We start from the raw sequence: 15583 nt of genomic DNA, 5'->3' as shown, positions 1-15583 counted from the left end.
AGTAATTTTTGTAAGTCCTAACTAAATCAAGTCAGACATTTTGCTAAAAAAAAAAAAAGCATAATCTTATTATGACAGTAGTAGTTTTCATGAAAAAAGTAATATTTTTTGGGATAAAGCCTGAAGATTCTGAATGAATAAAAAAAAAAAAGTTTTATTTTTATAATGAATTATAAGTTACAATTTTGTAATTATTTTCTTCTTATATCAAAATGTATTTTTTTTAATTGAAAATAAGGTGAGACTTAGTTGGAAAAATATTTCTCTTAATGAAAAATGATGCATTTTTTAAGAATATCTTACTTCTGCAAAATTAATTTTATAAGAAAAAAGTTTTACTTTTGTGAGACTAGTCATTTTTGTAAGTCCTATCAGAATAAAGTAATTTTGCTAAAATAAAGCTATTCTTATGACGACATTTTTCATGTAAAAAAAGGTAAAGTTTCATGGGAATAAAGTTTTAATATTTTGAGTAAAAAAATATCCGATGATAATTTGATTTTGTGAAGAAAAATAATTTGTAAATGGGAAAAAAAAATTGTAAGAAAAATAGAATTTTTGGGGAAAAAAATGATCAAAATGTGAATTTTTTTTAAAAAAGGTGGTAATTTTTTTGTAAATGACTAGATGAAAATATGATTATTTTTTTCTCTGCAGTGGTTTTAACCATTTTTCTTCCTTTTCAGTGTAATAAAACTCCTCTGTGTATTTGGCCTCATCACTGATGCGAGCAGTTTTTAACCGACAAAAGCTTCCAAGTCCATTTTCCAGTTTTCACTTTGGTTTGCGGGTGTGGTCAGCAACTGTAGTCCTGTTCAACTTTCAAACAAACTAAACATCACAATAAAAAAAAAAAAACAGCTCAAAACTTCTGGTTTGTTGTCTTTTGGCCAGTTTTTTAAAGAATAAGAAGGGAGACTCTAATACTAATAATAGTAGTAAAATAATAACAAAGTAAAGGGTTTTTGGTTTTCTAAACATTTCTTTGGTTACCTGTAAAAAAAAAAAAAAAAAAGAATGCGGGAGTGAGAAGCAGATATTTTCGAAGCAAATGTTCAATTTGGTATGGCACTGTAGAGAAAGGTAATGTTTTTTTTTTTTAAAATGTCTAAAAGTCAGGTGACGATCCTCGAACACGTGCGCTTTGAATCCAGCCTTGTTTTGGTGTCCTACGAAAACTACTTCCCGTCAATCTGGAACTTGAGTAGGATGAGGTACTCTAAGACTGCATTCATATACATTTCTTTTAAAGCATGACTCACATCTCTTGACTAAAAGAAAAAAACAAGCGGAATAAAACAAGCAAATGGAAATAATCCTGTCTGGACCCACGGAAAAGGTATTAAGTGCTATCTCCACATTTCTAGCCCGGCGACACTTTGGCAGTGAACGGGAGAAGGGACAATACTGCGTTTTTCTACTTTAGTCGTACTCTTTAGGAAAGGAATGGTGCCAAACAAACACAACGTCCTGAAGGAAGATAACATGGAAATAATCATCGCAAAAAGTAAAGAATGATAACAACATAACAAAAAACTGACAAAGAAAGCTACCACACTTGTTATATTCCATATCGTCATCTGGTTCCTTTTTTTTTTTTTTTGTCACAATATTTCTGGCTGTTTCCGTCTACGAGTGTTCATCCCTCCATCCCAAACGGGGACGCTCCTTTGCTTGCAGTCTTTTTGGGTGGCCGGGGCAGTGTGTTCTTCTTCTTCTTCTTTCTTTTTTTTTGTTTTTCATAACTCACTTAAAAGCCTAAAAGATGTCCGTGAGTGAGGAGCCACACCCCCCTTGCTGCGCACCCCCCTCCTAGAGAGCACGGGTCGAGGTATTCTTTGAAAGCGTCCGTCTTCTCTGAAAAGTTGAGTTTGGTAAATGAAATGATTGACTCCAAAGTGGGGGGGTGGGGGGGGGGGATACTGCACAGCCCCCCTTAGACTCCGCCCCCAGGGCAGATGCTCCAAAGCTATATACACGCCATCCTCGAGGGAGGGTCCAAACCTCCTTGGGGTCTCCGTAGAGAAGTTTGGAAGGAGGCTTGGACAAGTGACGGAGTGTGTGCGTGTGTGAGTGAGTGTGTGTGTGTGTGTGCGTGTGTGTGATACGGCGAGTTAGAGTACTTGATGGAGGTCTTTAAAACCCTGCTTGGAGTTTCTTAATGTCATCCTTGGTTGCTTGCTCGTAACGACAAATATTCGAGAAAAAAAAAAAAAAAAGGAAAGAAAACTTGTTTTCGTTTCCTTTTTGCTATTGTTTCTTCTTCAGAGACTGCTCTGCCTAAGCCCCGCCCCCTGGATCCATCTTACTCCAGATCGTCGGTGGGCATGTCCTCCTCCAGGTCACGGTCGTCGCTCGACAGCGGCAGGCCGTGTGTGACGCCGGCCAGGAGGGAGATGGGCCGACAGTCCTCCTCGATCTCGGTGGGCTCCTCCTTCACGTGCACCGCGTGGCTGCACACACACACACACACACACACACACACACACACACACACACACACACACACACACACACACACACACACACACACACACACACACACACACACACACACACACATGTTAGTAAGCTACCATACACACTCATTACTCCTAATTGATGCATGTTGTCATAGTTACCGTACTTTCCGGACTTTTTTTTACCCTCCGGCTTATAAAACGGTGCGGCTAATTTATGTTTTTTTCTCCGTTAACGGCCACAATGGCCACTATGGACTGGACTCTCATTATTATGTTAGATCCACTATGGACTGGACTTTCACAATATTATGCTAGACCCACTCGACGTCCATTGCATCCGGTCTCCCCTAGAGGGGGCGGGGGGGGGTCACCCACATCTGCGGTCCTCTCCAAGGTTTCTCATTGTCATCCCACTGGGTTGAGTTTTTCTTTGCCCTGATGTGGGATCTGAACCGAGGATGTCGTTGTGGCTTGTGCAGCCTTTTGAGACACTTGTGATTTAGGGCTATATAAATAAACATTGATTGATTGATTTATTAATTGATAATGTTTTGTTTTCAACATCCAGAGAGCAACTGAAAAGGTGTGTTATTGTTTGTGCTATGGCGCCATCTTTTGGACAAATTCGCTCATTGAAGGTTTAAAATGTACTTCCTGTTTCGTGCCTTAAACCGTAAGTATAACCGTCCATAGCATTTCTGCTCGAAAGGATTCTACATTCGTCACTCCAAGCAACGTTTGTAAGTTTTACAATATAACTAAAACAATTCTTACGTACTAAACCGTCCCATGTGTGATGTCTGTAGGAGTGTTTTCATGCATATTTGTACGCGCCGTCTTAATGTAATCAAGCTGCCGCCGTTAGCATTAGCTAATATGCTAACACGTTTAAATGTCTTAGTATTATTAACTTACAACGGCATTCTTTTTGTATAGTTTCAGTTTCACAAATTCCTCAGTAAATTCACCAAAACGTCACCGTGGAGTTATTGAGTCTGTTTAGCTGATTGGAGAGCTAGCTTGCGTAGTGGTTAGAGTGTCCGCACTGAGACTGGGAGGTTGTGAGTTCAAACCCCGGCAGAGTCATACCAAAGACTATAAAAACGGGACCCATTGCCTCCCTGCTTGGCACTAAGCATCAAGGGTTGGAATTGGGGGTTAAATCACCAAATGATTCCCGAGCGTGGCGCACGCTGCTGCTCACCGCTCCCCTCACCTCCCAGGGGGTGAACATGGGGATGGGTCAAATGCAGAGGACACATTTCACCACACCCAGTGTGTGTGGACGACAATCATTGGAACTTTAACTTTAACTTTTGTGGGTCCACGACGATCACTTCTGTTTTGCCTGATCAGCCGTTTTACTGCCGTGTTACAGACACCATTTGGAAACAATTAAGGTATGTAAACAAACATTCACAAAATCTTTTGTACCGGTATATATCTGCGGCTTATTTCTTCTAAAATTTTGTGGGTGTGGCTTAAAAAAGGTGCAATCTATAGCCTGGAACGTACATTAATTACTATTGTTCTTAGTTGTAATTCTTTAAAGTGCAGTTGGTATTTGGACATATTTTACGTACAGTACGATGGTTGTAATTCCTAAATGGAGTCCATACTTCAATGGTGATTGTTTTATTTCAAATACATTATAGCGATGTCTAAAAGCCACATTAGAAACAACTATGCAAAAGTGCAATATATTTATCTGTACAGTAATCTATTTATTGATATCTGCACCTTATTGCTCTTTTATCCTGCACTACCATGAGCTAATGCAACGAAATGTTGTTCTTAGTTGTACTGTAAAGTTCAAATTTGAATGACAATAAAAGGAAGTCTAAGTCTAAATGGATAAACCAAAGCAGTGGTTCTCAAACTAATGACCCAACATTAAAACACATTAGCGTAGTAGGCCTAAGCATTCGTTAAAACGAACAGGTACATTTCATATTTTTGGCCAGTATAACACGACTCACGGTTTCGAAGAGTAACACCGTTTTACCTGTACTGCTGCGGGCTGAGCGTGGGGCTGCAGCTGCCGTTGCTGTTGACCTGCTCCACGGTGGAGCTGACGTCGTCGTGGCCCACATGTAGCATGTTGAGGCTGGCCGCAGACGGAGGGTTCACCAGGGAAGAGCTGTTGAGCAAGGACAGACTGCTCTCTGCCAGGGCTGCCTGCACACACACACACACACACACACACACACACACACACACACACACACACACACACACACACACACACACACACACACACACACACACACACACACACACACACACACACACACACACACATTTATTGACACAGGTTTACATCCACTTAGTTGGTATTTCTTCAACATACGCCAGCATTTACTTCCTAATGTTGGATGATTGCTGCATGAGCGGGGTACTCGACAGACCACTAGGGGGCACTTGCACACAGCACATTGCACATCAGGCCCTCCTGCACATGGAGGAGCCTGTCAAAAAGTCTGAGCGTTCACGCCAGAGTCTCAACTGTCATGTTGCCGTAGACTGACACACAAACACGCTGGCGTCCTTTAACGGCAGAACTCCCAAAGGGCAGCCGTGTGTTTTTTCTACCTACAAAAGGCCTGCAAAATGGCTGCATGAAGTCAGATGTCACCATTCTTCTGTGAGCCGTTTATTCTCAACTCTGCCTCTTTGTTACTTCAGCACAGTTTGTTCTGGTGTCTCTACAGATGACACGTTTGGAAAAAAATAAATAGTTGCAATATTGTCAAAGAAGTTGTCATGCAATAATTTTTAGGAATATACTGGGAATTACTTACTTGCAAGACATAATACTATCCTTTTACAGTATTAAAGTCAAATATATTGTGAAGAAATTGTTTTGTTTTTTGTTGGAAACAAGTTAGTAATATTGTTAGAAAAAAAAGTTGTCATTCTACAAGAATTATGTCGGAATATTTTGAGAAAAAAGTTCATATTTTATAGGAAAATATTATGCCATTTTACAGGATTAAAGTAAAATATGTGAATTTTTAAATTTTTATAAACATTTAATATTGTGAGAAATGAGAAAAGTGTCGGGATATTAAACAAATATATTTTAAGAATTTTCTTTAAATTATTTTAAGAAAAAAGTATGTCATTTACATGATTATCGTCAAATAAATTCAGAATTCTTATTTATTTATTTAACCAGACAAAAATATGTAATTTACCAGATTAAAGTCAAATATGTTATGAAGAAAAGTGTTTTTTTTGTTTTGTTTTTTAGAAACAAGTTAGTAATAATGTTAGAAAAAAAGTTCTCATTGTACAAGAACTGTTGTAATATTTTGAGAAAAAAAATTATGCCATTTTACAGGATTAAAGTCAAATATATTATGATTTTTTTTAAAGAAATATTTAATATTGTGAGAAAAGTTATTTTACAATAATTGTGTAGAAATATTAAAAAACAAGTATGCCATTTTACATGATTATAGTGACATTTTTATTTTATATATTTGTTTAGATAAATAGCTGCAACATTGTGAGTAAAAAGTTATGTGTAAAAATAGTTTTTTTTTGTTTGTTTTTTTTTTTGTTTAAGTTAATAAAAAGTTGTCATTGTACAAGAATTATGTCAGAATATTTTGAGAAAAAAATATTTCTTACACGTTAAAATTCAAATATAGTGTGAAATAGTCTTTTTTTTTAAAAAGAATAACGCAATATTGTAAAAAAAAAGTGATTTTACAAGAATTGTGAAGAAATATTTTAAAAACATTTTTAGGAAAACAATATGCCATTTTACATGATAAAAGTCAAATATATTGGGAAAAATGTAATATTTTATTTTAGAAAAAAAGTTGCAATATTTAGAGGAAAAGTAATTTTTAGGAATTTTCTATAAAAAAAAATACAACATTATGTAATTGTACAAGATGAGGAGAAAGTCTGGACGCTTTCACATGCAAGAAAAATGTGGCGATTCTCATTGGCTCAGAAATGTTTTGTTTTTTTTAGCTGCCACGGGCGCTAATTTTATGCAGTAACCTTAATTGACAACTACTTGACGCAGTGCATGTGTGTGTGTGTGGGGGGGAAGATGGGGGTGGCGCCTGCATGGAAGAGTGAGGTGGGAGGTGAGGTTCATGTGGGAGAAGAGGGAGGAAGCGTGAACGTCGTTAGGGAATCTGCTAATTATAAAAGGGAATTGATATTAGTGTCCTTGATTGTGATTGGCTGCTGTGTGTGTGTGTGTGTGTGTGTGTGTGTGTGTGTGTGTGTGTGTGTGTGTGTGTGTGTGTGTGTGTGTGTGTGTGTGTGTCTGTGTGTGTGTGTGTGTGTGCCAGAAAGAAAGATAGGAGTAGGGCATTCCTTACCTGGTAGCTGGCGTTTAGGGATCCAAAGCCCAGGCCTGAAATCATATTTTTCACCAGAGTTGGACTCCTACACACACACACACACACACACACACACACACACACACACACCCACACCCACACACACACACACACACACACACACACACACACACACACAGGCGGGAGAGAGATGAGACAAAATGTCATGAAATCTGACAAATATGTTGTTCTAAGTAGAAACATGCACAGACTGTAAACAGATGCTTAAACACACACACAGCAGACGCTCTGATAACTGAAGTGCAGGTGTGTGTGTGTGTGTGTGTGTGTGTGTGTGTGTGTGTGTGTGTGTGTGTGTGTGTGTGCGTGCATATAATTAACCCCAGTTTCTGTTGCAATTGGAGAGAACATCTGTTTGCGTTCACTAACAAGCTTTGTTGCTCCCGTGCTTCTCACACAGCTGCTTACTAATGGTGTTGACTAACAGGCAAAACACACGCACACACACACACGCACACATACGCACACACACACACGGTACACGAAGGGCCATTTAAGGCAATCATAGTGCCAGCAGCTATAAGCGCACACTCACATCACCCTCAAGAAACATCACAGCACAGGAGTGTGTGCGTGTGTGTGTGTGTGTGTGTGTGTGTGTGTGTGTGTGTGTGTGCGCTCACCCGGTCATCTTTGGTGGTCTCCTCTTTTGGTATTCAACTTCGTCCACAGTCCACACGGCCCCCTTCACGTTCTCCACGCGGACAAAACACTTGTGCAGACTCAGGTTGTGGCGCACGGCATTCTGGGTAGGGGGAAGAAGGGAGAGACCTGCGTTTAATTTTGTGTGGCAAATTGTCAATACATTTTTTTTTGGGAGAGGGGGTGGATTTTCATTCACATAACGAAAGCAAAAGTACGAAAAGAGCAGGAGTGCATGCAGGACACCTGTGACATGTTCAGAGATGAATTAATTAGTGCTATTTATGTTTGGCTTTTTTCATTTTTCTCTTCCTATGTTGCACAAAGATCATATGTGGAAAGGAGGTCTCACACTGCCGATGTTATCGCCTTTAAGGATGAACTAAATCTAAGAAAAACACTTGAAGACGTATCAGAAGTGTGTTTATGTTTTGTTTATTTTTTAGAGTCACGTGCTTCGCTCCATGTTTTGACCCTTCATGTTGAGTTTATACAATTATTATAGCACATCTTCAACAATTTCCTCTTTGTTGCTCAGAAAGTTGCTCTAAATTACCAGACTTCAACACGTCTTATGTTTTATTGAACTACAAAACAATAAAATACATAATAAAGCCACTTTTTCAATAATAATGTAACAAATTTAAATACAAATACATCAAATTGAGGGCCTTTGCAGATTAAAAAAACGATTATTTAGATCATTTAATTACAGATCCATCCATCCATCTATTCTGTTTTAATCACTATTTAATACAAAAGCAAGTAGGAAATGTAAATGTTTTCTATAATGTATTCCCATTAGCCTGGAAATAATACAAACCCCGTTTCCATATGAGTTGGGAAATTGTGTTAGATGTAAATATAAACGGAATACAATTATTTGCAAATCCTTTTCAACCCATATTCAGTTGAATGCACTACAAAGACAAGATATTTGATGTTCAAACTCATAAACTTTATTTTTTTTTTGCAAATAATAATTAACTTAGAATTTCATGGCTGCAACACGTGCCAAAGTAGTTGGGAAAGGGCATGTTCACCACTGTGTTACATGGCCTTTCCTTTTAACAACACTCAGTAAACGTTTGGGAACTGAGGAGACACATTTTTTAAGCTTCTCAGGTGGAATTCTTTCCCATTCTTGCTTGATGTACAGCTTAAGTTGTTCAACAGTCCGGGGGTCTCCGTTGTGGTATTTTAGGCTTCATAATGCGCCACACATTTTCAATGGGAGACAGGTCTGGACTACAGGCAGGCCAGTCTAGTACCCGCACTCTTTTACTATGAAGCCACGTTGATGTAACACGTGGCTTGGCATTGTCTTGCTGAAATAAGCAGGGGCGTCCATGGTAGCGTTGCTTGGATGGCAACATATGTTGCTCCAAAACCTGTACGTACCTTTCAGCATTAATGGCGCCTTCACAGATGTGTAAGTTACCCATGTCTTGGGCACTAATACACCCCCATACCATCACAGATGCTGGCTTTTCAACTTTGAGCCTATAACAATCCGGATGGTTCTTTTCCTCTTTGGTCCGGAGGACACGACGTCCACAGTTTCCAAAAACAATTTGAAATGTGGACTCGTCAGACCACAGAACACTTTTCCACTTTGTATCAGTCCATCTTAGATGAGTTCAGGCCCAGCGAAGCCGACGGCGTTTCTGGGTGTTGTTGATAAACGGTTTTCGCCTTGCATAGGAGAGTTTTAACTTGCACTTACAGATGTAGCGACCAACTGTAGTTACTGACAGTGGGTTTCTGAAGTGTTCCTGAGCCCATGTGGTGATATCCTTTACACACTGATGTCGCTTGTTGATGCAGTACAGCCTGAGGGATCGAAGGTCACAGGCTTAGCTGCTTACGTGCAGTGATTTCTCCAGATTCTCTGAACCCTTTGATGATATTACGGACCGTAGATGGTGAAATCCCTAAATTCCTTGCAATAGCTGCCTGAGAAAGGTTTTTCTTAAACTGTTCAACAATTTGCTCACACATTTGTTGACAAAGTGGTGACCCTCGCACCATCCTTGTTTGTGAATGACTGAGCTCTTCATGAAATCTACTTTTATACCCAATCATGGCACCCACCTGTTCCCCAATTTGCCTGTTCACCTGTGGGATGTTCCAAATAAGTGTTTGATGACCATTTCTCAACTTTATCATTATTTATTGACACCTTTCCCAACTTCTTTGTCACGTGTTGCTGGCATCAAATTCTAAAGTTAATGATTATTTGCCAAAAAAAAAAAGTTTATCAGTTTGAACATAAAATATGTTGTCTTTGTAGCATATTCAACTGAATATGGGTTGAAAAGGATTTGAAAATCATTGTATTCCGTTTATATTTACATCTAACACAATTTCCCAACTCAGATGGAAATGTGATATGGTGTTCTTTTTTTTTTTTTTTTTTACAACATATTACTGTAAATAGAAAACATTTTTAAATTTTATTTTGGCAACTCAGCTGCCAGTTTTTACCATAATAAAATGTGGTACCTTTATTCCATTTACAGGGATATACCGTAAAAACATAAAACTGACAGCTCAGTCGACAGAATTTTACTGTAAAAAAACAACATTGGTTGTTTATTTTTAACCTAAAGTAACATGCTGTAAAAACCGCCGTAAATTTGACAGTAAAATCTGTAGGTCACTTTTATAGTGTACAATTTGATGGATAACTTGTATCATTTTGAATTTTTAATCAAAAAAGTTAGATAATTTAATATTTGCTGCAATAATGGGCACTATTTTTTTTCCTGTCAAAATGGAAAAAAAACAACTAATACCTTTAGTAAGAGAATTTAAAAAAAGTAAAGAAAGAAAATATACAAAATATGCAATATTTGTCCCAAAAATGTGGAATATTTAATGTGAAGTAATTGAAGTAATAATTGATAACAATACTGATTTTAATGCATTATTATTTTTTTGAGCAATGACAGTTTTAAAGAAAAAAAAAACAGCCTAAATGGCATTTTTGTGTTATTAGAGTCAAATTTTTTTTTGTCACATTTCACCTTTTATTCACTCTTTTATGTTTTTTAATAGTATTCATTATGGATGTTATTACATTTATTGATGGTTTGGGGTGATAAACAATGTGATATTTTTAGAGTGGTCCACCGAGAAAGTAACATTGAGTTGGTCTTCAGTTTATTTTGAGCCAACACATTTTATTCCGCTCACATTTTTTGTTGCACGCAGCTGTAATCAGCCATCATCAAGCGCACACACACACACACACACACACACACACACACACACACACACACACACACACACACACACACACACACACACACACACACACACACACACACACACGCACAAGCCGCTATCTTCGCCCCACCCCCCAAAGGGACAGGCCTCCCTTTTCATCTGCCATTTGTAGCGTGTTCATGCCCAATTTCATTACCAATTTTAATTCGTCTATAATTAAATCCTGCATATTCTCTCTGACATGCTCTTCTAAGCCGAGAGGGAGGGACAGGCCAGGCGTGCATCACTCCTCCTCGTAATTACACGCGCGCGCACACACACGCGTACGCACAAACACACACACGCGCATAATTACACAAGCCGTAATCAGCGGAGGAACACTCTCTCCTCCGCATCCCTTCAACCCCTGAGCCGCGATGCTAAGTTTTGTAAATGAGTGTGACCCCAATCTTCGCCTGCCACCCCGGCGACACACACACACGCACACGCACACACACACACACACACACACACACACACACACACACACACACACACACACGCACACACGTGCACGCTGCCATAAAGGCGTTATTTGCATTTGTCTCCGTGATGAAAGCCTGATTCTCCCAGTTAAAACATTAGGAGTCATTTAGAGAGGGTCACAACATGCGTGTCACTCAGCTGCACCGCATTTTTTAAAAACACGCTTACTTTGTGCGCAGCGAAAATACAACCGACTGCTAAATCTGTCGCAGAATTAAGACGAAAAAAAAAAGAGTATTGGACTTAGAAAGACTAGTCCTTTGTTTTCAGCAGGTTAGACAACTGTGATGGTCTTCTCACTGGGCTCAACTGTAATGCTGCTGCTCGAGTCCTGACTAGAACCAAATACGTGCTCAGGTGACTGCACCGGCTTCCAGACTTTTAAACAGATCTCCTTGCGTGCAAGTCTTTTGCCAAAGTACATCACGGACGCGTTAAAACCGTATGAAACATCCCGGGCTCCGAGAACCTCGGGGAGTGGTCTCCTGCTGGTGCCCAGAGTGAGGGCCAAACACGTGTAACCCTGACTGCACTTCATAGAGTTACACTTCTTATATGCTATATGCTACATGCTACATACGTGGCGAGCTGGCCAGGAGGACTTGTGGCTAATGTCCAAATTCGGCATGGTGAGACCACGTTTCAGTTTTATACTTCTAAAATCTGGAGTAGTCAGCGTTGGCAATGTTTAAATCCAGCCTGTTGTAGAAATTTATTTTGGACATGTTGAAAACAAAGCAAAAGAAATTATAAAAGTACAGAAATAGAAAAAAAATATTTAATTTTGCACATGGCAACTGAAAGTATTTTATCCACACTATTTGATTGCTTTTAAATAGAATGATCATTATTTTATCTTGATTTTATCTTCTGATTTTAATTTTTTTTTTTTACAGATTTTAATTAGAATTATGAGTATTTTTATGATGATTTTATTTTCTGATTCTAATTTGAATGATGTTTTTATTTTCTGATTTTAATTTGAATTGCAGATTTTTTTCTGATTTTAATTAGAATTATGATGATTTTATTTTCTGATTTTAATTTGAATTATGATTATTTTAGATTTTTTCCTGACTTAAATGTTAATTATGATTATTTTTATGATGTTTTTTTTATGATTTTAATTTGAATTATGATTATTTTAATTTCATATTCTTATTTTTGCCTTCTGCTCATTTTCTGTCAATAACTTTGCATTGCCTTGAGTACTAATTGTGCTCTGTAAACAACCTGGCCTTCCAAATGTTTAGTCCATGAGCATTCTGTTTAACTTTGTCAGTTTTTGCTATATCAAAAACTGTTACCAAACATTCTCATCGACTGAAAACCTTCTCACTCTTCCTGAAGTTCCACGTTTCTTTGATCCGTGACTTCCTCTCTCCTGGTGAAATTGAAGGGCCTACTAAGCGACTGTTTGACTGTGCTCCTGTATAAATACATGAGCCATATTTAAACGGCTTATATATTTATAAAGGCTATATTTAAAGATGAGGAGGCCTCGTCACCCCCTTGCTCCTTGGAGCCTCAGTTTCAGGACTATTAGGAGAGAGAGGTCGGGGTCTTCCTTGACTTCGCTCGTTCTCTCACTCTTCCTGGCATTAGCGGCGGGTTTGTGCAGAAGTGGGTCAGCAGCTACACTGGCGGGATCAGCGTGAGGGAGGGAGAGAGTGTTTTCTCGTTAGGCGAGTGAGGTGAGGCGCTGGCCTCAGAAGAGAACTTGTGTCTTGTCAAGGACACAAAGACCCAATAAGTGTCCAATCAGTCTTGTCTTTGAGGAGCTCAGCTAAGTCCGGTGGAAAGGGTGTGTTGTATCATTCAGTACCGTGACCCTAACCAATAGCCTCTTTAGAATTTGAGGCTGGAATGATGGATTCGGACCATTTCTCACGTTTTAATACCGCTATGCAGACTTATGATAATAAATGATAAATGGGTTATACTTGTATAGCGCTTTTCTACCTTCAAGGTACTCAAAGCGCTTTTGACAGTATTTCCACATTCACCCATTCACACACACATTCACACACTGATGGCGGGAGCTGCCATGCAAGGCGCAAACCAGCAGCCATCAGGAGCAAGGGTGAAGTGTCTTGCCCAAGGACACAACGGACGTGACTAGGATGGTAGAAGGTGGGGATTGAACCCCAGTAACCAGCAACCCTCCGATTGCTGGCACGGCCACTCTACCAACTTCGCCACGCTGTTCTGTGTTGGTGTTGAAACCACAATCATTGCGGTAATCAATCCATCGTTACAGAGTGGTGGCTGCATCATTGTTACAGCTGCTCAAGCATTTGTTTTTAGTAGCTTGTGGACAGTGAGTAAGATCTTCAAATTTTATAAGGTAGTGATCGGACATTACTTTAGTGTAAGGGAGTACCATGACTTAACAGGGTGGTGACACCCTGGGCAAGGACTAGATCTATTACAATGTGTTGGTTCAATTATTATTTGTGTAAGACCACAGCTGTTAAATATAGTCTGCAGCACCACGCACGGAGGGTATTCATATAGATATTAAAATCCCCCATTATAATTATATTATATGCGTGCATCACTAGATCAGCAACAAACTCAGACAATTTGCTGATACATATTTTTTATATAAAATATGTATAAAATAAATAAATAAATGAATAATAATAAATGAATAATAATAATACATATAAATGATAAAATATAAATAATAATAAATGAATCAATAAATAATAAATGTATACAAAATAATTCATATAAATATACATATATATATATATAAATATACATACATATATATATATATATATATATATATATATATATATATATATATATATATAAATATATATATATATATATATATATATATATATATATATATATATATATATATATATATATATATATATATATATATATATATAAGATACTTTATATAAGATTTGGGCGATACCACACGTTTGGGTAGCGATCCGATACCAAGTAGTTCCACCGTCATACATTGGTCATATTTAAAGTCCTCCTGTGTCATGGGATGTATTTCCTGAATTTATGAATATAATAAAATAAAAATGTAAGATTTTGAGATGATAAAAAATAGTAATGCAATCATTGTAGTATCGATTACATAGGGCTCTAACACTTCATATCATTGCAATCGATATTTGTATGGATCCACCCTTTTGTTTACGTTCACGAACGCTAGGTTGTTGTTAGCGGTGAGCTATTGCATCCTCCTACGTGTGTAGTGAAGCATGTTTAGCTATTCCTCGTCCTGCAGGGATGATACTTGTAAGAAACTCACTTTATTTGTCACCATGGAGGCGAGGATTAGTGATGTAGAAGCAGCTAAAACACTACGGAGAGACGTTAAAGCACCGGCTGCAGAGCAGCGCTTCAGTGTTTATATCTCCACCTTTATCATTAGTTTTAAATTCAAAATACGTCCATTCTCCCTCTTCTTTCTCCACACTGTTTCTGCTTGCAACTGCTGTATATGTATATATATATATATATATATATATATATATATATATATATATATATATATATATATATATATATATATATATATATATATATATATATATATATATATATATATATATATATATTAAGGTGTGTCATTTTTTGAAGTAGATAAAATAATGATACTGATTTCTGAGTGTTGAAGAAATAGCGGCCATGTAGTTTGAGAAGTAGAGCTGTGCCTTTTACCTTCCACGTGGCCGTGTTTCTCCTGAAGTAGGCGAACTTCCGTGTAAACCAGTTGTAGATCTCGTTCAGAGTCAACTGTCTGTCTGGGGACTCCAGAATGGCCTGAGGGCGCGGAGAGAAAGGACGCAATTAGGGCGGAGAGGACGGAGACGGAGGCAAGAAGGGAGCAGTGTTGCAACTTACGTGGCGTATAAGAGAAGCGTAAGTAAAAGGGGGCCTAACATCAGCGTTCTTGTAGAACTCACAGTTCTGAGCCAGCTCTGAAAGGGAATTCATCGCAAAATATTGACAAGAATTAGTATATCATAATACTTATATGATTATTGTCAAAGTCATTTTTTTCAAAATGTCCTGGAAATACAGGACAATGGAAAAACGTTAACCATTGACCCTAACCACGGTGTGAGCTAACTGACAAAAACATTTGAATGAAAATATACACAATTTACAGCAGGGGTTCTGAACATTTTTAAAACCGGAGCCCGGCCCAGCAGACACAAGACATTAAAACAACGTTGACAACTTTAAATTAGGTTCTGACATTGAGCAACTCAAACATGATGTTGAAACAACATGCTTTTTGACGACATTTAATCAATGTTGGATTCTGACGTTGATTTAAACCGTGGAAATGTG

The 15583-nt window shown here is 38.1% G+C and overlaps 1 protein-coding gene across 1 annotated transcript in view; it reads right to left on the bottom strand.

Moving 5' to 3' along the window:
- Window positions 1-452: 452 nt before the first annotated feature.
- Window positions 453-15583, bottom strand: part of LOC133646525 (forkhead box protein P4-like) — a 30510-nt gene continuing 15379 nt past the window's right edge. The window contains exons 5-10 of the mRNA XM_062042020.1: window positions 15131-15207; window positions 14948-15049; window positions 7474-7595; window positions 6809-6875; window positions 4468-4640; window positions 453-2453 (exon numbers count right to left, since the gene is read on the bottom strand). Of these exons, the coding sequence (XP_061898004.1) occupies window positions 2306-2453; window positions 4468-4640; window positions 6809-6875; window positions 7474-7595; window positions 14948-15049; window positions 15131-15207 (689 nt within the window). The 3' untranslated portion in view covers window positions 453-2305. The remainder of the gene's footprint in view (window positions 2454-4467; window positions 4641-6808; window positions 6876-7473; window positions 7596-14947; window positions 15050-15130; window positions 15208-15583) is intronic.

Source organism: Entelurus aequoreus, linkage group LG01 (genome assembly GCF_033978785.1).
Source record: "Entelurus aequoreus isolate RoL-2023_Sb linkage group LG01, RoL_Eaeq_v1.1, whole genome shotgun sequence".
Classification (NCBI taxonomy): domain Eukaryota; kingdom Metazoa; phylum Chordata; class Actinopteri; order Syngnathiformes; family Syngnathidae; genus Entelurus; species Entelurus aequoreus.
Note: the sequence above shows the minus strand (reverse complement) of the source record. Positions and strands in the feature narration are given on the sequence as shown.